Raw genomic sequence first — 23,377 nt, 5'->3', positions numbered from 1 at the left:
CTGTGTAAGACTACAGGAGGAAGTTACCAGGGATCAGGGGTTAAGCATGTAAATGGGATTAGAATAGATAGATACCATAATGTGTAGCACGTCCTCTCTCAGCATTGGCACAGGCATGTTGTGTCGACTGGCCTCTCTTTAGTGATGCAATTTCTATGACTCCACTGACTAGACATAACAGTCATTTAAATCAACAGTTCTGGGTGATAATTCCTGGTCCTTTAACAGTCTTTTCGGTTTGTTTTTTCATTTTCATCCAGCGCTATCACATTCCACAAAGTATGAACTTTCCCTGAACTGAGCTTTTCTTATCCTACCTCAACTTTAATCATTCAGGAAAAGCACTCTTGTTATACTTTCTGCATCTTCCTGTAGGGATCAAAAATTTCTTGGACAACTGTCAAAGAGTTCCCAACATAGACCAGAAGGACAGAGATAACGATGGTGTCGGTGATGCTTGTGATAGCTGTCCTGATGTCATCAACCCTAACCAGGTCTGAGAGAGCAGGCTTGTCATTATCCTGTGCAAAGTATAACATTTTGTTAAATGCTGAATGACATCTTTAAGCAGATTGTGCCAGAGTAAGCATGTTGCAACAGTTTCTATTTTTATTTTCATGCTTCATTACTTAAATTGCAAGTGTTTTTTTGTTTAAACAAGTTGTGCTCATCAAACGCGAGGGATGTGAGTGCAGAGGAATGGAATCCTTCCCATTTCAGGTTCCAAGTTCAGCATTAAGCACTGTCAACTCAGCTAGACTCAAACTCCCTCTACTCCACAAACACTTCAGTCCCAACCTCAGAAGCACACCCTTACATAATTTCTATGTGATATTTTCCACCGACACCTCCAGACTCGACTATTCTAAGGCTCTCCTGGCCGGCCTCCCATCCCCCCACCTTCCATAAACTTCAGCTCATCCAAAACTCTGCTGCCTGTGTCGTGTTCCACACCAAGCCCCGTTCACCCGTGACCCCTGTGCCTGCTGACCTACATTAACTTCCAGTCCCCCAATGCTTCAGCTTTGAAATTCTCATCTTCCTGTTCAAATCGCTTCGTGGCCTCGCCCCTCCCTGCCTCTGCTACCTTCTCCAGCCCTACAGCCCTCTGAGAACTCTGTGTTGTTCTAATCACTTTGCCGCACCATTGTGGCTGTGCCTTCAACCATCCAGGCTCTCTCATCACTGTGTGGCTTAATTTATCTTGACAGAAACGTCTTCTCCTCTTGTATATGACTGTGTTATGTCATCAATGAGTTCAGATTCCAGCTGTGTTTCTCACAAAAGTTTCTGCCCTGGGTAGGGGCTGTTAAATATTATCACATTATCACATCTACCCTACCCTTCTCTATGCAGATGTTTCTTCCCTTGTAGAGCAGTAGGGTTCACTATTTCAGCAATTAACATTCTTAATATTAAAATAATGGGCTTCCAGCAATAAGAGCTGCAGTGGTGTCAGTGGCAGTAACTACTTATTAACAATGGTAAATTCATAACATCCACTGACAGTAAAATCGAGTGCCTTGTCATTTATTTTCGGAAGTAATCTCTTTTTGAAGACACATGTGCTGAAGCAGCTAAGGACTCTGAATAACTCACATATTAGCAGGACAACTTGTCTCCTTCATACCAATTGGCCTCCATTGGGCCTGAATGATAGTACAAACATAATCATTGGCCCGGAATTTGCGGTGGGTAATGACGGCGAACTAAAAGTGTTCGCCGACATTACCCCTCTGAAACTGACCACAACGCCAGGATGTAACGCATGCGCAGCTAAACGCAGAAATCCTGAAGTTGCGGTCAGTCATTCACTGCTCCGACACTAGCTGTGCTATGGAACCAGACCTTCCCCCCTCCCCCCATCCTCCCCATAGCCAGCAATCAGTTTAATCAGTGAAATCAATGAAACTGATGAAAATTTGGGCTTTCTCACGGTAATATCACTGTTAAGTACCCCATTAAATGTTATGCCTTGTTGGAATAGGTGTAACTGGGGTTTTAACAGTGTATTGACCGGTAAACAAACATCCTGGCCCTGAAAAACTAATTTTTATATTTGTGGGGTGTCAAATTTCTCTATTATGATAAAAATTACAATTTTTAAAAAACTTTAAAAAAAATGTTTTTAGTTTGTTCATGATATTTCAGCTTTTACCTTATCCCCACGTGAGAGTCCCAATCTTTATTTTGCTCCTTGTAACATTTTTTTAAAAGTCCGGATAAAAGCAGCTTCTCATTTCCTGGTTCCCTGTCTGTGAGAATTCTGCAATGTGATTGGCTGCTTAGACAACTTGTTGACATCACAGCAGCATCGCACTAGGAATTCCCATTACAGAGCAATGAAATCAATGTGACGCCGAAAAAGGCCGAATCGCGAGATCTCTGCGGGCAGCTTTCTTCAGGGCCAGCGACGAGCGCCTTTGCTTCACGGCTGACCGCCAATTACGGGCCAATAGATTGGCCTTTTGGTACGATAGCAAAATACTGCAGATGCTGGAAATCCGAAATAACAACAGAAAATGCTGGAAAAACTCAGCAGGCCAGGCAACATCCGTGGAGAGAAATTAGAGTCGACGTTTCGGGTGTTGCCTGGCCTGCTGAGTTTTTCCAGCATTTTCTGTTGTTATTTTGGCCTTTTGGTACCTGTCTCCCAGAACCCAATTTATGAGGTAAAAGGTATCTAGCCCTGTACTGTACCTGAAGTAAGAGTGCTTGATGCTGAGTGACTGAAATGGGAAAGTACCAACAAACCATTTGGCTTGATGAGTTACCAAAACAGTTCTGAAAAACTTCTCTGTAAATACAACATTTGTACATAATGTCTATCAATGATTATTGAAATGATTCTTCTATGTCTATTTCTAAATAAGTAATAGATTTAGAGATGTGAAACTCAAGTCACCCACTTTTACAGACTGCAACATAACACAATAAAATGCACGCCTCCGTCTAGTTACTAGTTCCCATCTCTAAAAAAATATAAGTAAGTTTTGGCCAGTACAGAGTAATTTTCTCAGAACAAGGGATATCGCTTAGCGTCTAACGCAGACTTAGATCGTTATCAACCAATCTTATAGGTTAATGTGTTTCCTGTTGATTTACACTAAAGGGGGAAGGAGTGTTTTGGTAAAAATGTGGTTACATCAGATTATTTAAAACTTTGTTTTGTCTCCAATGGCAGAGATCAAACAATCTTTCTGCTATCCTGGCAGGATCCTGAAATGCCTTGCTCAGTATTTTTTTTAAGTTGGTGGTTTGCTCCTGCTAGTAACTTTCTCAACTTGTAATCTGTATCGATCTGTACGGGGTGCTTACACGTGTTGCTGTGAAGACAGAATGATCGATCTTGTTTGTATGCGCAGTGTTCTGTGACCTGTTTGCTTCCCCCAACACCCACTCTTTACTGTTTTTAACCTACTGTTTTTTTTTGTTTATAGTCAGACATTGATAATGATCTTGTTGGAGATTCCTGTGACACAAATCAAGACAGGTACCTTGTTATTTGTAATGGTCAGATATTTCTGGGTGACACTTATACTGGAATGTGTCTCTCCTTGGTAAGAAAAGCTAGAAATGTTTACATTATAAACTAGTCATTACTGTTGCAGTGTTCTCTGAGCTATTTAAAAGGAGGCATTAACTTACTTATTTTAAAAGCTCAGGAGGCATTAATTATACATGCGGATAATGAATGGTTAAATGTTTGCTGCAGTGCTGTAACATACATGCCAGGTGTGCTCACAATTTTTTTAATGTAATAAATGCTAAAAGACATCTAGCAATTAAAATGAAAAAAGATGTCTATTGTATCTAATTCCCAACTTTAGTATTTAAACTTTAACGGTTGAATATTTAAAGAACCCATGAGAGGATCGGTGCGGGTAAGTCCCATGGGCCATTTTAACTGCCTACCTCCCTTTGGTTATTTTCTCCCTTTTTTCAATCTGATGCTTTGCCCTGCCAGTACACTTTACACCTAGTCTCAGCCTATTACCATCTCGTCTAGCTTCTAACCTCTTTTACTTCTTTTGTTTCTTTTATTCTTTTGTCCGATCGCAGCCCTGCCTTCGATCTAGTTTCTTTTCTTTCCAGTTTTGAAGAAGGGTTCGACCCGAAACGTCAACTCAAATTTCTCTCCACAGATGTTGCCTGACCTGCTGAGTTTTTCCAGCATTTTCTGTTGTTATTTCGGATTTCCAACATCTGCAGTATTTTGCTATCGTAACACCATTCTCCATTTGAGAGTGGGTGATGAGTCTATAGGCCTCTGGTAATGAAGCTCTCTAACTACACACCAGAATATGCTTCAGACTGGTATAAGGGACTTACCATTAGATATTCTCTGCTTTCCTGCAGCGATAGCGTGTAATAATTACTGGAGGTGTAGTGTTTTTACTCACAGTCAGGGAATGGCCCTTACTGAAATCAGAAAGTCACTGTGTGGGAACTGCAGGCAGGAGTTCACATCCTACCATTCTGTGGTGCAGTATAGGTACCTCAATAGGCTACATCAACATCCCACTCTGTTTGAGTTTAAATAGCCTGACAGCATTATACCCACTTCAATGTAAGAAATTGCCTTACTCTCAAGCAGCAGTTAATGAGGAGTGGCTTTTACAAGCACAACAAATATCTTATCAAAATGCAAATAGGCAGTGGTGAAATCAGATAAACATGTAAAGGATGTCTCATTCTTTCTGAGGTTTATTTTCACTATTAGAATGCCAAAATTGCTGACAGGGAGTAATTTGCAGCCTTTACACCCTTTTTGAGATGTTTTCTGACTAAGTGTTGTTATTCTGTACCTGTTCCATTTTTTGTAATGTTGGGAATTAAAACCCGATTTTCTGCCAGAATATCAAATGCCATTGAAACACATTTACCCAGGAAATGATTGCCAGAAAAAGAATATGGCCTGAATTTCCTTGGGTGGTGTCTCGATCTCCTGCCATAACTTCAGCAGGGGATTGGTGGAACCTCTGGGGAAATGGTGTAATTGGTTGGAAATGGCAGTTTACACCATTTCACTGGGAGTTCCGCTGATCTTCCAAAGTTACGGTAGGAGGTTGGGAAAATCCCAATTCAGGGCTAAGAGTCTGTTAAATTGCTCTCCAGCTGGTGATTTTTGTGAGCACCTTTCTTTCTGGGCCGCCTTTAGAAGTCAACGCAGGACTTTGGCATAGACATCCTGTTCATATACTGACAGCAGAGTCTGGATATGGCCTCTAATCTTCCTTTGTTTGGTTTGACAGGCCATTTAGGCTGATGTTAGAACCATATTCTCTTGGTCCGATTTTGAACCAATTCCATCGACGTTTGAGGATACTCCAAAGGGTTTTATTTTTGGACTGTGCTCCTGGGTGCGGAGGCTCATCTGCCAGGGCTGCATATTGGAAATTTGGCTGCAGGAAAATCATGCACAGTGCAGACCCAAATTTGACATATGTGCTCTTGGTGGGCAATTCTCCACACCATGAGGTGGAAAATTACTCTTGTAAAGTACACTCAAATATCAATGGGATTGATTCAAGATCAGCCCATGCAAATGTTTTGTCTGGCTTCCCAATGGTCAAAACACACATGGGTCAATGAGCGTCTGACAGCATTTAAATCCACACTGGCACCAGTAATATTTTCCATTCCTTGTGTAACTTCCTTAAAGAAAGTGGAAAATATGCAAATTGTTGACAAATCTTGATCAACATTTCAACACATGTAAACACAGAAACATAGAAACATAGAAGATAGGAGCAGGAGTAGGCCATTCGGCCCCTCGAGCCTGCTCCGCCATTCATTGCGATCATGGCTGATCATCCAAATTCAGTACCCTGTCCCTGCTTTCTCCCCATACCCCTTGATCACTTTAGCCTTAAGAAATATATCTAACTCCTTCTTGAATATATTTAATGAATTGGTCTCTACTGCCTTCTGTGGTAGAGAATTCCACAGGTTCACCACTCTCTGGGTGAAGAAATTCCTCCTCATTTTTGTCCTAAATGGCCTACCCCTTATCCTTAGACTGTGACCCCTGGTTCTGGACTCCCCGACCATCGGGAACATCCTTCCTGTATCTAGTCTGTCCAGTCCTGTCAGAATTTTATAAGTTTCAATGAGATCCCCTCTCATTCTTCTAAATTCCAGTGAGTACAAGCCCAATCGACCCAATCTCTCCTCATACGTCATTCCTGCCATCCCAGGTATCAGCCTGGTGAATCTTCGCTGAACTCCTTCCATGGCAAGAACATCCTTCCTCAGATAAGGCGACCAAAACTGCACACAATACTCACGATGTTGTCTCACCAAGGCCCTGTACAACTGCAGCAAGCCATCCTTGTTCCTGTACTCAAACCCTCTCGCTACGAAGGCCAACATACCATTTGCCTTCTTAACCGCCTGCTACACCTGCATGCTTACCTTCAGCAACTGGTGCACAAGGACACCCAGGTCTTGTTGCACTTCCCCTTCTCCCAATCTATTGCCATTCAGATAATAATCTGCCTTCCTGTTTTTGCCACCAAAGTGGATAACCTCACATTTATCCACGTTATATTGCATCTGCCATGCTTCTGCCCAATCACCCAACCTGTACAAATCATCCTGTAGTTTCTCGGCATCCTCCTCACAGCACACACGCCCACCCAGCTTTGTGTTGTCTGCAAATTTGGAGATATTACATCTAGTTCCCTTGTCTAGATCATTAATAAAATAGGGGAATGTTGGATTTTCACATGTGGTGACACTGCCATTCATATCTGGTGATGTTCTGCACATAGCCAAATAAACCATGGTCTTCATAGGCATAAGGTCTAATTTACTGTTTACTGAATGCGTATGAATGAGTATGTCCGTGTGTGTGTGTGTGTGTGTGTGTGTGTGTGAGTTTGAGAGCTGGATCTTTAGTTTACTTTCAGTATTATAAATGTAACTGATAATAAAGTGTCCTTAAAATCACAATGGTTTATAGAACATATATAACAGCTATTTGACGTACAGCACTTGTCAAGTACAAAAATGTGAAGGAAAGAAGATTAAAAGAGAGGAGCAAATAGCTAAAATGCTGTTGTGGTTCAATCTATTGTTTTACTTTGACAGTGATGGAGACGGGCACCAAGACAGCAATGACAACTGCCCCACAGTCATTAACAGCTCCCAATTGGACACCGATAAGGATGGGCTTGGAGACGAGTGTGATGATGATGATGACAATGATGGAATTCCAGATGTTTTCTCACCTGGTCCGGATAATTGCAGGCTGGTAGCCAATCCAGGGCAGGAGGATGATAACTGTGAGTATGTGAGTGCTGCTCATGTCAAAAGAACATAAGAAAGGTTCATTGGCATATCAAGCCTATTCTTTTCAACAGGCCATGTACAATTTGCACTTTTGTGAACTCTACCCAACTTATCCACAAGTAAAAACTTCCAGATAGATAATACTCTGTGGACTTTCTCACTGAGTCTTGATGGTAATTGAACAAAGCTCTAGAATATAAAGCTAATATTACAGTCTATATTATTCAACCTTGACCAGTCGATCCCACAGATAATGTTCTCATGATCCCAACAGGATTTCATATTGTTCCATATAGAATAACGGATCATCTACACTTATCCTTATTATTTCCATCTTATCTTTAACTATATTCAACATAGCATTTATGAAAAATTTATTCCATGTATTTGCTCAATTTTTCTAATCTCCAGTGTTGCTGAAGTTTGGCAATTTTGTACATATGGTCTTTGATCACAGTTGAAGTGAAATAACCTGTTTACATACACATTATCTGTGTATTTGAGTATCTTAAGACCTATACCACTACCCGCAATCTTTTTCGATAGTAACAAGTTTAATTCTGTGAACCTCCAATCACATCCTAGATTTAAGTCACAGAATTGTCGCCAAAGATCCACGGCTCCCCTGCCTGCCCCAAACAAGATGTCCCGTGTCAGAGGGGCCTTGGCTGGGGGTGAAGGGACTCACAAGCCAGGAATTTCCTCATCCCTGACCTGGGAAAACAGCAGCAGCCAGTGCAATCAGTGAACAGAGCTGGGGCCCAGGTTGGGGTCCATACCTGGTCATGGCTTGGAGACCCAAAGATTTTGAAGACTGTAGATGTAAATGGAATAGAAGTCTCCTGGCCTTCACCCCTCACTTTGGTCAGACTCAGCACCTATCATTATGTAATAGTGACAAGAATTGAAACTCAGAGCTGTTTGTGATTGCAGCTATTGTTTGATTGTGCTTATCTGAGTTACAAGCGAGGTCTGCCACCATTAGAAAGGAAAACATTTCATTTCTAGCTCTTAATGCAGGGGATCTGTAATACAATACAATGCAATAAGGAACTATGCTTACAGCATGTTATTGGTTATAAATGCCAAGTTAATTCAACATTAGAAACAACAATTCAATTCGAAAGATGCCCAAGTCTCAATTCTTTGTTCATGGCTTGTTGCAATGACCTTTTTGATATTCATTGCTTAAAAAGATACAGATTATTGCCGTGAATTATCATCCCGGCTGAAACATGATAAAAGTGCATTTTGTCTTTACTGTGCTTTCATTATTTTATTCAGTTGATGGAGTAGGAGACATTTGCGAAGGTGATTTCGATCATGACACAATCATTGACAGAATAGATGTTTGCCCTGAGAATGCAGAGGTGACTCTAACTGATTTCAGAGCATACCAGACCGTTGTTCTTGATCCTGAGGGAGATGCACAAATTGATCCAAACTGGGTTGTACTTAACCAGGTGAGAATATCTTTTATTATTTTACAGTGATAATTTAAAAAATGTACATAAATTGGTAAATTAAACTACCCAGAATATATCATCAGTGTTTTGCAACATGTCATTACTATTTATTTAAGACTTGTATGAAGTCTTAAATTGGCAGCTGCCTAGTCCTTAAGCTCGAATTCCCTCCCTAAACCTCTCCATCTCTCTACCTCTCTTTCCTCCTTTAAGACGCTATTTACAACCTATCTCTTTGACCAAGCTTTTGGTCACCTGTCCTAATATCTCCTTATGTGGCTCGGTGTCAAATTTTGTCTGACAACGCTCCTGTGAAGTTCCTTGGGACGTTTTACTCTGTCACAGGTGCTATAAATGTAAGATGAAACCATCATCCATGCCTTTGTTACCTCTAGATTCGATTATTCCAATGCACTCCTGGCCGGCCTCCTACTTTGCACCCTCTGTAAACTTAAGCTCATCCAAAGCTCTGCTGCCCATATCCTACCCCATACCAGGTCCCATTCATCCATCACCCCTGTGCTCACTGACCTATATTGGTTCCTGGTCTGGCAACGCATTGATTTAAAAATTCTCATACTAGTTTTCAAATCCCCCCATGGTCTTATCCCTCCCTATCTCTGTAACATCCTCCAGCCCTACAACCCTCTGAAATCTCTGCATTCCTCCAATTCTGGCCTCTTGCGCATCCCAGATTTTCTTCGCTCCACCATTGGCAACCACGCCTTCAATTGTCTAGGCCCTAAGCTCTGGAATTCCCTGCCTAAACCTCGCCTCTTCTCTACTTCTCTGTCATCCTTTAAGACGCTGGTTAAAACCTACCTCTTTGACCAAGCTTTTGGTCACCTGTCCTAATATCTCCTTATGTGGCTCGTGTCAAATTTTGTTTGATAATCACTCTTGTGAAGCGCCTTGGGACGTTTTACTACATTAAAGGCGCTATATAAATGCACATTGTTGTTGTCGTCGTCTTCCCTAACCAATTGATTCATTACAGGGTATGGAAATTGTGCAGACTATGAACAGTGATCCTGGCCTGGCAGTTGGTATGTGAAATCATACAGCACATTTTAGTGTATAAGTGTCCTTATTTTAGCTTTAGAATATTGGTACTGTATAACAGTCATCAAACTGGATAGAAAGCCGATGAAGCCAAGTAGATAATGGAAAGTTTTCATCTCGCTTTGGAAATGATATGCTAAACTATATGGAATTAACACTTATAAATTTATTCCAGTATTGCTGCTATAACCTTTCTCAGTAGATTTATCCTTCACCCTCCACGGCACCCTGTTCTTCACTGCTCTTAGTCCTTGGATTTCACTCCCACTGGTCCTCTCTCTTCATCTGGAGTACCAGATCAGCTGATGTGCACTGCTAATACTGGAGGCCATTATGCACTCTGCTGGATCAGCCTCTGTTGGTTCATGATTGACTCTCTACTCTGGTTCCAGTAAACAGCTTCCATCAGTGAGCTTGCTGATATTCTGCCCCTTGAATAGTTCCTGAATCCATTCCCTCTCCAAATCTGTCTCCAAACCTGGACACTAGTTCGTGCATGCTCCAATTTGACTCCACAATGTCTACAATGCCACCACAGGACCTCAGGCTTCACTCTCGACTCCTTCATATCTTCTCTGCTCTGTCCTCTGCTTATGATCAGAACATGTCTCTTCTAATCTCTGCCCTGCCAATGTAACACAAGTTCCCTCTGTGCCCATTCATGTGTATATTTTGGCTGCCGTTCCGGACCTTACTTCGATCTTCTTTTTGTTTCTCAGCTCCTGTCAAGCACTTCTCTACATGTCACATCTCTATCTTGTTATCCAGCCATGGCACATTCATTGCTCCCCTCCAGGGGCAGACTAGCTCCTCCCAGAAGATTGCGGGATTCTTCAGGATTCTCACAGATAAAAGGGGGGGGGCGTCTATGTTTCATCTCTTCTGTTTGCCTCGCCATTGGCGGCCGTGCCTTCAATCCATCATGGCCCTACGCTCTTCAGTTCCCTCCCTAAACCCCCCACCTCCATTTCCTCCTTTAAGATATTCCTTAAAAACTACCTCTTTCACAAAGCTTTTAGTCACTCCTCCTATTATCTCCTTCCTTGGCTCAGCATCCATTTTATGATTATGATGACTGTTAGGCACCTTAGAATGTTTTTATATGTTAAAGTTGCTTTATAAATGCAAACTGTTGTTGTTATAACAGTTTAAAGCCAGTCTAACCATAGGAATGTAAGGGAAATGAAGAGCAGTAAGAGGAATGGATCTGCTTCAGCACATCCCATCAAGATATATTTATCGGAAGTATAGAGATAAATAAAGAACATGGCCTAAAACAGAAATAATAAATCACTTCCAGCACTCTACTTATTACTAGAGAAAGTTCTCTTCTATTGAGGTGGAAATTACAAATATAAGATGGTCACTAATAAATTCAATAAGGAATTCAGGAATAAAACCAGAAAAGGCTGGAAATACTCAACAGGTCAGGCAGCATTTGTGGAGAGAGAAACAGAGTTAACGGGCTGGATTTTCTCAATGGGGAGCTTTTGGAGGCGGGACTGCCACTTGTCGGGATTTAGTCCCGCCTCCATCGACTTGTGGCCAACCCGCGCTATTTTCCCTTGATTGACCTTGTTAAGCCCACCCAGCGTTTTGACAGATGAAATGTCATCGTTTGACAGCTCCGTGAAGCTGTCAATCACTGACAATCTGTCTTCTAAGTTGAGTCTTTACTCAAGACTCAATTAGAAAGCCTTCCTGAGCCATTCTGCTTTCTCTGCCGGTGAGCTGAGGGACTCCCGAGACCTGAAGGGATGAAGCCTGGAGGAAGAAGCAAAGGTAAGTAAAGCTTTTAAAACACTCAACACTCACCTCACACACTTACCTCTGCACACATGCACCCATCACTCACCTGCACACCGGACATCTCGGCCCCTCCAACCCCCGCAGACCCACGGCTCGCCTCACTGACCCTGGCAAGGTTCGGAGCCGTTGGGAAGCCCACACTTTAGGTGGCAAAATAGGGATTAGCCAAAAAACTGCCTGTTAACTACAGGCAGTTAATTGGTACTAATCCCCTTCCCGCTTCGAGGAGGCGGCGCCCAGCGCGGATCGGGTACCCGCCTCCTAGGAAGATGGCACGGAGGCGGGTTGGGGGCGGGATGGGTACCCGCCCCCAGATTCTGCCATTTTCCCGGCAGTTCCGCCCCCATACCCGCCTCCCCAGGGCTGGCAAAATCGCCCCCAACGTTTCAGATTGATGCCCTTCCGTCAGATTCCACATAGACTTTTATTTCAGATTTCCAGCATCCGCAGCATTTTGCTTTCGTGCTAAGGAATTCAGGAGATAATTCTTTACTCGGAGAGTGGCTAGAGTGTGGAACTCGTTACCATGTGGAGTAGTTGAGGTGAATAACGTAAATGCATTTAAAGGAAAGCTAGATAAGTACATGAGGGAGAAAGGAATGGAAGGATATGCTGATAGGGTGAGATGAAGTAAGGTGGGAGGAGGCTCGTGTGGCGCATAGACACTGACATAGACTTGTTGGGCCAAATGGCCTATTTCTGCGCCGTAAATACTATGTAATACTGTCTAGTTTAATGAATGCTGCATTTCAGCATTACCATTTTTAGAGCAATTACATTGGCTATTTGATGACTGGTCTTCATTATAAAGAAATGATGGTCAGCGGACTGATTTTTGTGACCTGACAGGCTACACTGCTTTTAATGGAGTTGATTTTGAAGGCACGTTCCACGTGAACACCATGACAGATGACGACTATGCTGGGTTTATATTTGGATATCAGGACAGTTCCAGCTTCTATGTGGTGATGTGGAAACAGACTGAGCAGACCTACTGGCAAGCTACCCCATTCCGTGCTGTGGCTGAGCCTGGCATCCAGCTCAAGGTACACTGGGCACTGGTCAATTGTTTAGATTTTACCAGGGACAACCAAGTGGTTTGGAGGGAGCTTTATTGTGTTACAAATGAATTGACATAATTCATGCTAATGAGTATGCCAGCAAGCCTGGTATATGCCCACCTTGCTATTGGCAAATCCTGAAATCAGGATCACCATGCATTTCCCCTAATGCCACGTTTCTGGATGTTGGGGATCTTTATATTACAGTACGGGTAGAAATTGGTCACCATTTCACCCATCACTCGTGCATAGAATTTGGCTGGGAATTTCCTTGGAGCCTGTCCCATTCCATCGCCACAACATCAATGGTGTTAATGGGGTTCCTGCTGAACAACTGCTGAAGTTACAGCAGCAGAGTGCGAGAAGCCACGAGGAACTTCCCGGCCTTTGTTGTGCTGTGTCGCCACATTGGGGTTTCTTTCACTTCATGGCCTGGTACTTCTTCCCCTACCTCACTGCATCGGTAAAGGTTGAAAAATACTGAAAATCTATTTGGAATCTTTACAAAGAGTGAAACAGTGGCCCCGATAATTGCAGGGAGGGTGCTTGGGAGCGCGGTAATGCAGGGAAAACCTGACAAAGCCAGGGTCGCGGAGGTGCTGCCGAATTTAATGGCAGGGAGGGAGCGAGAGATTTGAGCTTTGGCAGGGGGGTGGTGGGGTGGGAGAGGAGGTCGGCTTTCACAGCGGGGGGGGGGGGGAGAGATGCCGCGATCGACAGAGTGAAGGCCGAAGGCTTCCTTGGGGGGCTGGGGAGCACTCCTGCTCCTCCTGGCCCACAAGGAATGCTGCAAAAGACACTTGCCTTCTTGATCGGGCAACTCCTGCCTCTCTTTCGCTGCCAGGTTTCCCGAGCCCTGGGAAACCCGTGCAGCAACTGTTAAATTTAAATTGGGTTTCCAATTACACTGTGGGAGCCTGATTTAAATATGTTAATGAAGTGTTCCGCCTTTCGATAGTGGGACACTCGCATGACACAAAACTCACCGTCATAAAAACGGCAACGGGAGTGTATGCAGCGGGTTGAGGACATGTTACCCATTTTTAAATTCTTAACCCCCCCAACCCCTGACCCTCTCCTGCCTGTTGTGGGGGGGGGGGGCAGGATAATATTGGGGCCAGTATTTCCCCATATACGCAGCTGCCTATGCTTAAAATTAAATTTTTTCACGTTGTTTTAAATTTGAGCTGCTAGCTAGGTGTTCTGCAACCCCCATTAGTCTTGCTCTTGATTCAAGGCCAAAGTTCACATGGAACTTATGCTAATTATTGAAATGAGTTGACCATGCAAAGTAGCAAGCAATCAGCTCACCACTTCCTGCTAGCTTTACACAGGCAGCTAAACATTTGCTGCGACCGCAAATTCGGGGCTATAATGTTTTGCATATTCACATAATTGGTTTCACTGATTAGCTAAGTTGAAGGTTCTGGTTGATTTTTTTTAAATGTTTCCCCACTTACCACCACACCTTTTCAATCTTGAATACAAATTTCTTTGTGGCAAGTCCCCATGCATTTCCTGAATGGTTTTCACCTCAACTTACTGAGTCCGCCATGCCTTCTTATGCACGTCCAGTTCCCATGAGTTTTGCAGAAAGAGCAGCCTTTACCTGCTCTCAGGAATTCGCAGTAAGAGGACTGCAGTGCACACTTCTGGTACAGGATGAAACCTGACAGCAATGTATCCTCCTCCTAAACTGGTGTCCCAAAGAAGGCCGTTGAATGTAAATGTTAGTTGAGGTTGTTACTAGCTCTAATGGGTCTCCACTGCCCTAAATTGTTAGGTCTAACCCCTCATATTTGCAAAGGTAAAATGTTGAACGTGATGGGAAATGCATTAGTGTATAGCAACTGAAGAGATTTTCATTCCTCAGAGTTCAAGGTTGACATTTTATCTTTTGTAATTGCTGTTGAAACTGATGCTACCTGTAATAGTTTTAATTTCCTGTCATAACTGGTTCTGTAGGCAGTCAAGTCAAACACTGGACCAGGTGAGCATCTACGAAATGCACTCTGGCACACTGGAGACACCATAGACCAGGTCCGACTACTATGGAAAGACCCCAGAGATGTGGGTTGGAAAGACAAGGTCTCTTACCGCTGGTTTTTGCAGCATAGACCCCAAATTGGTTATATCAGGTAGAGTGGAAATTTATTACATAGGATTACATAGGATATGTAAAGATGTGCGGGATAGGTTGATTGGCTATGATAAATTGACCCTTAGTGTTAGGGGATTAAATACGTGGGGTTACGTGTTGGTGTAGGGGTTACGGGGATCGGGTGGGATATGTGTCGGTGCAGGCTCGATGGGCCGAAATGGCCTCTATCTGCACTGTGGGGTTTCTGTGATTCTGTGTGATTCTGTGATATACAGCACAGAAACAGGCCATTTGGCCGAACCAGTCCATGCCGGCGATTATGCACCACTCGAGCCTCCTCTCGTCTTTCCTCATCTAAATCTAGCAGCATAACCCTCTATTCCCTTCTCCCTCATATGCTTAAATAATTGCTCCTTAAATACATCTATAATATTCGCCTGTGGTAGCGAGTTCCACATTCTCACCACTCTCTGGGTAAAGAAGTTTCTTCTGAATTCCCTATTTGATTTCTTGGTGACTATCTTATATTGATGGCCTCTAGTTATGCTCTTCCCCACAAGTGGAAACATTCTCTCTGTATCCACTCTATCAAAACCTTTCATAATTTTATAGACCTCTATTAGGTCACCCCTCAGTCCTCTCTTTTCAAGAGAAAAGAGACCCAGCCCGTTCATCCTTTCCTGATAGATATCTGGTATCATCCTTGTAAATCTTCTCTGCACCCTCTCCAGTGCCTCTACATCCTTTCCACATTGCTATATATGAATCAGATCCAGCCAGTTCTTTTCTTTCTACTATGTAAGACATTTTGATAAAGCTAGACTTATTAACCACATTCACATCTGTACCCAGAGTGAAACCACTTAGAACCTACTCCAGATATCAAAATCAAATCAATTCACAAGATCACTATGGATGAGGAAGACTATTCAGCCTATCCTATCTCACCACCCCAGAAAACACTCCAGGGCTTTTGCCTCCACTTCTGTAGCTGCAAGTTCAGTTCATGTGTTGATCACTCTTCCTGTGAAGAAGAACTTCCTGATAGCAGTCCCAAATTGCGGAAGAAGCTCGAGGGGATGAATGGCCTACTCCCGTTCCTATGTTCCAAATTTGCCATTTATTAGTTTGAAACTCTGTGCCCGTGTCATAATCTTATTATTTGGTTTGAAATAATAGTCCAGATTAATCTTTTCCACACCATTTGCCATTTTAGATACCTCAATAAAATCACCTCAGTAAAATCATGGTTGAAAAGCTCAAAGCCCTCGACTCTTTCCTCATAACTCGACCCCCTGACACTAGGGATCTTCAATGCCTGATGTCTCTCTTGCGCCTCGGTGACCAGAACTGGACACAATATTCAAAGTGTGATCTGAACATGAATTCTTCCGATTTGTACTTGACTATTTTGGCTATAGTTCAGCATTCTATTGGCATTATTGATAGCCGCTCTGCATTGGTTGGACTCATTGAGCGTTGAGTCTACTAAGACTCCTTGGTCTCTTTCAAATTCATTCTTATCTATTTCAATATGACTCACTGAGTAAGTGTATCATCTATTTCTCCTTCCTATGTTCATTATTTTACATTTGCCTGAATCAAATCTCATCTGCATTGTTCTGCCCACTTATGTACACTGGACACAAGTAAGGAATAAGTTCTGTAAATATTTCAACAAATATTTGAAAGAACCAAACTAGGAACTAAGTAAAGTTCAAATACAAACTTGCTTAAATTACAGTTAGTTACTGCTGTAATAGATTAGCTCATTAAATGCAGTACTCCACTGAATGAGATTAACAGCATCGCTCGAAATTTCATGCAGAAACGCTATTTGTGCAGGACACACATACAGACGTAGACCTTGACTTTGTGCAATCTTGTAAAATGGGTGATAGCGAGTCGGCAGCCCGTTTTACATCTCTCAGATTTTTATTTCTACTGACTTCACTGGAAATACAAATCCGGAGAGATATAAAACTGGCTGCTGACTCGCTATCACCTGGTTTACACTATCGCACAAAGTCAGGATCTACCCCACACTGAAGCCAATCCACATGACCTACAACAGGATGTGGCATCATGAATGCAACGTTTTCCATGCAGTGTTATTTACAGGTGAAGAATGTTTGTTGAACCACGGTCAGACAGCCCTCACAGCAAGAGTAAGCCACTTCCTGTGAGCACAAAGTATTGTGTGAAAATAACACCTGAAGTTTCACATTCCTACAAAATGTGATGTGACATCATTAACAAGTTCAGGTTTATTTTAAGATTGAATGATTCATACGGACATACAAAATCGACGGGCAGGAAAAGACCAGTTGGCCCAGCAAGCCTGCCCCACACTCATGATGGCTGGAACCCCCCCCCCCTCTCAATATTAGGCCTCAGGCTTTACTTAAATGAGACCTGCGAGTTGCGGACACCTGCTGTCCGTCCCCAGGCAGCTTGCTGGCGGGGGCTGTGAATTTGAGGCTGCTGCATCATCTGCTGCAGCCTCAGATAAGTGCTTAAAGGGGAGAGGAAGGTAAGGTGATCTGGAGACAGGAAGGAAGGTGATCAGGGGGTGTCTGAGCGGGGGCCATCAGCAGCCCATGGATTTAATATGGAGCCTGAGGAGCACTCCTGCACCTCCCGGCTCCACGTCCAGGTAAGTATTTTCCTTTTGAAGGCCAGCAAATCTGTTGCTCACTTGCTGCACCAAATAGCCGGCACAAACACAGTGGGCCGAGTGGCCTCCTTCTGTGCTGTAAAGAGCTATGATTTGCAGAATCACAGAATCACAGAAACCCCACAGTGCAGATAGAGGCCATTTCGGCCCATCGAGCCTGCACCGACACATATCCCACCCAATCCCCGTAACCCCTACACCAACACATATCCCACCCTATCCCCATAACCCCACGTATTTAATCCCCCTAACACTAAGGGTCAATTTATCATAGCCAATCAACCTAACCCACACATCTTTGGACTGTGGGAGGAAACCGGAGCACCCGGAGGAAACCCACGCAAACACGGGGAGAATGTGCAAACTCCACACAGTCACCCGAGGCCAGATTCAAACCCGGGTCCCTGGCGCTGTGAGGCAACAGTGCTAACCAGTATGCCACCTATGACTTGCAGAATTTATTCACATGTGTGACATCCTTCCCTCTTTCTGTCATCCCCATCCAGGTGGCTTTCACACTACTCATCAGAAAGGCCTGTCCCTTAACTGCAAAAAGGAAAACCCTTCTCTCCAGCACCTGCTGCAGCAGGATTTTCAAAGCTGGGACATGGAATGGTGCCATTTGTTGGACTGGCTGTAGCCATTTTTACCTCTCAGTAACAGTACAGCTTTAAGGTGACCAGCAACCCTTTAAGAGCTGCTGTCACCAAACGACGTGTTCCTTGGCTTCATGTGCTGCGCACCTAGAGTTTTGCAATATTCTGATAGGGATCTAACCTTGCAATATAGCATGAGTTCAGCTAGTGGAATACGATTTGAAAAGCAGAGAAGTGATGTCAAACTTGTATCGAACCTTGGTTGGACCACACTTGGAGTATTGTGCACAGTTCTGGTCTCCATATTATAAAAAGGATAAAGAGGCACTGGAGACGGTGCAAACAAGATTTACAAGGATGATACCAGAACAGAGAGGTTATAACAATCAAGAAAGACTGAGCAGGATGGGCTGTTTTCTATGGAAAAGAGAAGGCTGAGGGATGACCTAATAAAAGTCTTTAAAATTATGAAAAAGTTTGATAGGGTAGATGTAGAGAGGATGTTTCCACTTGTGGGGGGAGTCCAAAACTAGAGATCATAAATATAAGATAGTCACTAATAAATCCAATGGGGAATTCAGGAGAAACCTCTTTACCCAGAGAGTGGTTAGAATGGGGAACTCACTACCACATGGGGTAGTTGAGGTGAATAGCATCGATGCATTTAAGGAGGAGCTAGATAATCACATGAGGGAGAAAGGAATAGAAGGATATGCTGGTAGGGTTAGATGAACTAAGGTAGCAGGAGGCACGTGTGGAGCATAGACCTGTTGGGCCAAATGGCTTGTTTCTCTGCTGTAAATTCTAGGGGGGGAAAAATTGGGTAGTGCCCATTCCTTGCTGGAGTGAAAAAGTTACGCTCCCACGCCGCAAATTAAGTAGTAGCACCCCAAGAAGGAGGTCCACCCAGGAGGAGTGCCGGACTGAGTGATCGCGGCCAGCACCCCGCATACAAATGTGAAAGGAGGGCAGTTGCAGGCAGTCAGCCAAAATAAAAATGGCCACCCGACACCTGCCCGTTAAGTAGCGCCGCCACATGCTACCGCCGCTGAAAAACCGCCCCCTGATCCTGTCGGTCCCATCGCTCGTCGTTAGGCCAGGGGGCGTAAGGGAAGTTTGCAGCTGGGGCACTGCGCACGGTGACGACGTCATCATCACTGGCGGAGTGGGGCGCTACCGGCTACTGCCGTCGCTAACCTCTCGCTGAATTTCGTAGGAGGCGTTAGCGGTGCTGTGCCCGGGCGCTAGGGCATTTGCACCCTGTTGTCGCCCCCCAGGGGCGTTAACTGAGAGGCGCAAAGCAACCCAATTTCTAGCCCTATGAAATTCTATGTACTACTGCTATGACCATACAGAGCCTAAAGAGCCACTGCTCCTGCTGCCACAGTGTCAAGACTACATTATTGGCCCAGGATTTCTAATGGGTAGTCAAACAAGATTTTCATCTTTTTAGTAGGCTAAGGGTTAATCCTCCTCCTTTAGGATCCTCCTCAAAACCCACTTCTTTGGCCAAGTTTTGGTCACCCCTCCTATTCTCTCCTTTGGCTCGGCACCTGTTTTCCTCATGCCCCTGTGAAGTGCCCTGGGACATTTTTCTATGTTCAAAGAACGAATGCAAAATAAGTGTAACGGCAAGTTGTTGTTCCTGATAGCTGGTGTGCTTTTCACAGGGCGAGGTTTTATGAAGGTTCTGATCTGGTGGCTGATTCTGGAGTTACAATAGACACCACCATGCGAGGAGGACGACTGGGAGTCTTCTGTTTCTCCCAGGAAAACATCATCTGGTCCAATCTCAAATACCGTTGCAATGGTAAGGATCTGTTGTCTCTCGCTGTTTATGTGGAAATAGTAGCAGAATTAGCAATTAACGACAGATGGAATCTGAAAATACACAACAGGTCCATCAACACCTGAAAAGAGAAAAGACAGGTTAAGATTTCAGTGTAGGCCCTTCATCAGAACTGGAAGTTAAGTAAAACCTTTTATAGGACTGAACAAACCTGAGAGGGATGAACAACAGGTACATGTCTGGGTCAGGAATGCTGACTCCTGCCATAGAGAGGCTATTAATGGGGCCGATAATATAATGGAGAGTGCTCCCTATTATTGCGTGCTGGGATCGCATTTGCGAACACGACAATCTTTGTTTAGACTCTTCAGTATGCGTGCAGTAGCCTAATAGTTACGGTACTGGACTAGCAAACAAATCTCACTGTGGCAAGTTGGGAAATTGTATTCAGTGAATCTGGTAATATGTGGGATGGTACCAGATAAAATAATGAAATCTGCGAGATTGTTATAAAAACACAGCTGGTTCACTAATGTCCTTCAGGGAAGGGAACCTGCCATGTCTACCCAGTCTGGCCTACATGTGGCTCCTGTCACACATGGTTGACTCTTAATGGCCTCTGGTCAACTGGGCAATAAATGTGGCCTTGCCAGCGTCGCCCACATCCTGAGAACAAATTTTTAAAAGAGGTCATAATGTGAGCATTAATTTGGAGGAAGTACATGTAAATTCCTGACTCACACAGAAGGTGTGTTTGGGGTCCTGTGGAAAGAGGTGAATGAACAGGTCTTGCATATGCTACAGTTGCACGGGGAAGGGTAGTCATATGTCAGGGTGATGGAAGAATGAACAAGGGTGCCTCAGAAATCAAAGAGGGGAGGGGAACATGTGTTTGGTGATGGGATCATGTTGTAGGTGGGAAAATGCGGGAAGACGATCTGATGCATTTGGAGCCTAGGGGAATGGAAGATGAGGACAAGGGGACCCTGCTAATTATTATGAGAGTAAGAACAGTGGTTGAGTGTAGAAAACAGGGCACACAGTGACTACAGCTGAGGGGAAACCTGTTTGCAGTCCATTAAACACATTAAACAGTTTTTCTGTGACAGGAGTCAGTATTCCTGACTCCTTTTACTCGTTGTACTCTGTCATTATGCCCTCTCTATCTTGTTCAGGCCTGTAAAGGGGCTTGTTTATTATCTCCTAGTTTCCAGTTCTGACAAGGGTCTACTCCCAAAATGTTAACCACTCTTTTCTCTGTTTAGATGCTGATGGACTTTTATGTTTTTATTTCAAATTTCCACCATTTGCAGTTAATTTTATTTTAAACGGGTGTAATTTATTTAGGACAAAGGTACAATTTTGAGAGATCAGAATGTTCAAATCTGAAATGATCAAATTGTACTTTTCTTGGATCAACATCTTAGTTAGATGCTCCTGTAGCAAATCTCAATTTTAACTAACACGACAGACATTAAATTTTCTAGTTCATTAACAACTTGGGAAGAAACCCTTAAACAAAAGCACGTGAAAATCTTCATAGATCTTTGTTACGTGGATGTCAAACAACCATTTAGTCTAGACATTATAGTCTTAACTGTTTAAAAAGTGGGAACTGGATTGTAAGGGCTGGATTTTGCCAGCTCTGGGGAGGCGGGTTTGGAGGTGGGACTGCCGGGAAAATGACAGAATTTGGGGGCGGGTGCCCAACCCGCCTCCATGCCATCTTGCCAGGAGGCGGGTAGCCGACCCGCGTCGGGTCCCGCCTCCTCGAGGCGGGAAGGGGATTAATGCCAATTAACTGCCTGTTAACAAGTAGGTAACAGGCAGTTTTTTGGCTAATCCCTATTTTGAGCCCTGAAGTGTGGGCTTCCCGACGGTTCCGAACCGCGCCAGGGTCAGCGAGGCGGGTCGTCGGTCTGCGGGGGTCGGAGGGGCCGAGATGTCCGGTGTACAGGTGAGTAATGGGTGCATGTGTGCAGAGGTAAGTGTGTGAGGTGCGTGAAAAGCGTTTTAATAAGTTTTACTTACCTTTACTTCTTCCAGCAGGCTTCCTCGCTTCAGGTCTCGGGAGTCCCTCAGCTCACCGGCACAGAAAGTAGAATGGCCGCTGAACTGTCAAAAGCTGCAGCCTTCTGCTTTCTGGTCAGGAAGGCTTTCTAATTGAGTCTTGAGTAAAGTCACAACTTAGAAGACAGATTGTCAGTGTTTGACAGCTTCACAGAGCTGTCAAACGATGACATTTCATCTGTCAAAAGCTCTTGACAGATGAAACGGCACTCGCTGATGTCACCTGTAACTGGCTTTCCCTTAATTGGCCTGCTAAGCCCGCTGGGCGGGCTTAACAAGGTCAATCAAGGGAAAATAGTGTGGATTGGCCACAAGTCGATGGAGGCGGAGCTAAAACCCAACAAGTGGGAGTCCCGCCTCCAAATGCTCCCCATTGACAAAATCCAGCCCTAAATATCAATATTTTTTATCATGGACAAAATCAACTAGTAGTGTTCTTCTCCACACAAAGCTGCATGCTGGAGAAATACAGCCAATTGTCAGTGACATGATTGATTTCTTTCCCTGCAGCACATTATTGAGAGAAAATCATGGTCTGGCTGGCGCTCCCCAGCTACACTATAAACTCCACAGTGCTGGCTTTGAAATGGCAGCAGATTCCTTTTTTAATAAGTCAAAACGGTGTGTAGTTAATAATAGCTACAAACCAGGCAGAGTATCTCCTACAATTCCCTGCGAGACGTGGCAATGATGTCAGGAGTGGAGAGGAAATGGCAGGTTACGAACTGCTGAGAGGAGCAGAAAGCAATGGGGCTTCCTCCATTGATGTAAAAATGCAATGGCTCCGAAAAGCCACGTGTTTTCCGGTGCTTCTGAGGAACTGGCTGAGCAGGCAGGGTCGGAATGTGGGCTGGGATCCGGTTAAAGAGGGTCCGTGCCCCCTTAATACGGTGTTGAAATTTCTGCCTGAAGTAGGGACGGGTACTTGGTGCACCCCACCCATGCAGACGAGATTGGCAGGATGACGTCTTCTGCAAGTTCCTGCCTGTACCACTTCTGTAGCCCCCCAACATAAAATATGCCTACATTCTTGCCAGTACCTCATCGTGGCAGAAGTGGGGCCAGCAATAACCTAAAAGGCCAGTTTGCTGTGGCAACTGATCATGGAGCAAATTGGCCTAATTGGGGACCAGCCACTTAAAAAACTGTGGCTGGGCACAGCCGGTTCTTCAGTGCTGTGGCAAGGCTCTGCAGGCAGCTTCCCCACCGCCGCCACCCCCCCCCCAAACTCCTCCCCTAACTGGTCACCCTAGCTCGACCGCAAATGCTGGGGACACCCACCCAATGGCATTCAACCAGGGTCTGAGGTAGAAATAGTCAACTTTGGTGAAAGGGTCTCACAGATTTTGGGGGCCTGTGTAAGCGGCTAGATTTCCCCAAAGCAGCCGCAGTCTATGCTGCGGCGGGTAAACTGAATCTACGAAGCTATTTGGGCTCCCAATAAAATGAG

General features: G+C 44.2%; 1 protein-coding gene across 1 annotated transcript in view; it reads left to right on the top strand.

Moving 5' to 3' along the window:
* Nucleotides 1-23,377, top strand: part of thbs4a (thrombospondin 4a) — a 127,377-nt gene that overhangs the window by 101,281 nt on the left and 2,719 nt on the right. Inside the window, exons 14-21 of the mRNA XM_085982019.1 lie at nt 376-494; nt 3,441-3,493; nt 7,096-7,289; nt 8,581-8,759; nt 9,760-9,808; nt 12,483-12,679; nt 14,660-14,832; nt 19,739-19,878. Coding sequence (XP_085838145.1) covers nt 376-494; nt 3,441-3,493; nt 7,096-7,289; nt 8,581-8,759; nt 9,760-9,808; nt 12,483-12,679; nt 14,660-14,832; nt 19,739-19,878 — 1,104 coding nt within the window. The remainder of the gene's footprint in view (nt 1-375; nt 495-3,440; nt 3,494-7,095; nt 7,290-8,580; nt 8,760-9,759; nt 9,809-12,482; nt 12,680-14,659; nt 14,833-19,738; nt 19,879-23,377) is intronic.

The sequence above is a fragment of the Somniosus microcephalus genome, chromosome 1, assembly GCF_052327205.1.
Source record: "Somniosus microcephalus isolate GS21.2 chromosome 1, FLI_Smic_1.0, whole genome shotgun sequence".
Lineage (NCBI taxonomy): Eukaryota > Metazoa > Chordata > Chondrichthyes > Squaliformes > Somniosidae > Somniosus > Somniosus microcephalus.
Note: the sequence above shows the minus strand (reverse complement) of the source record. Positions and strands in the feature narration are given on the sequence as shown.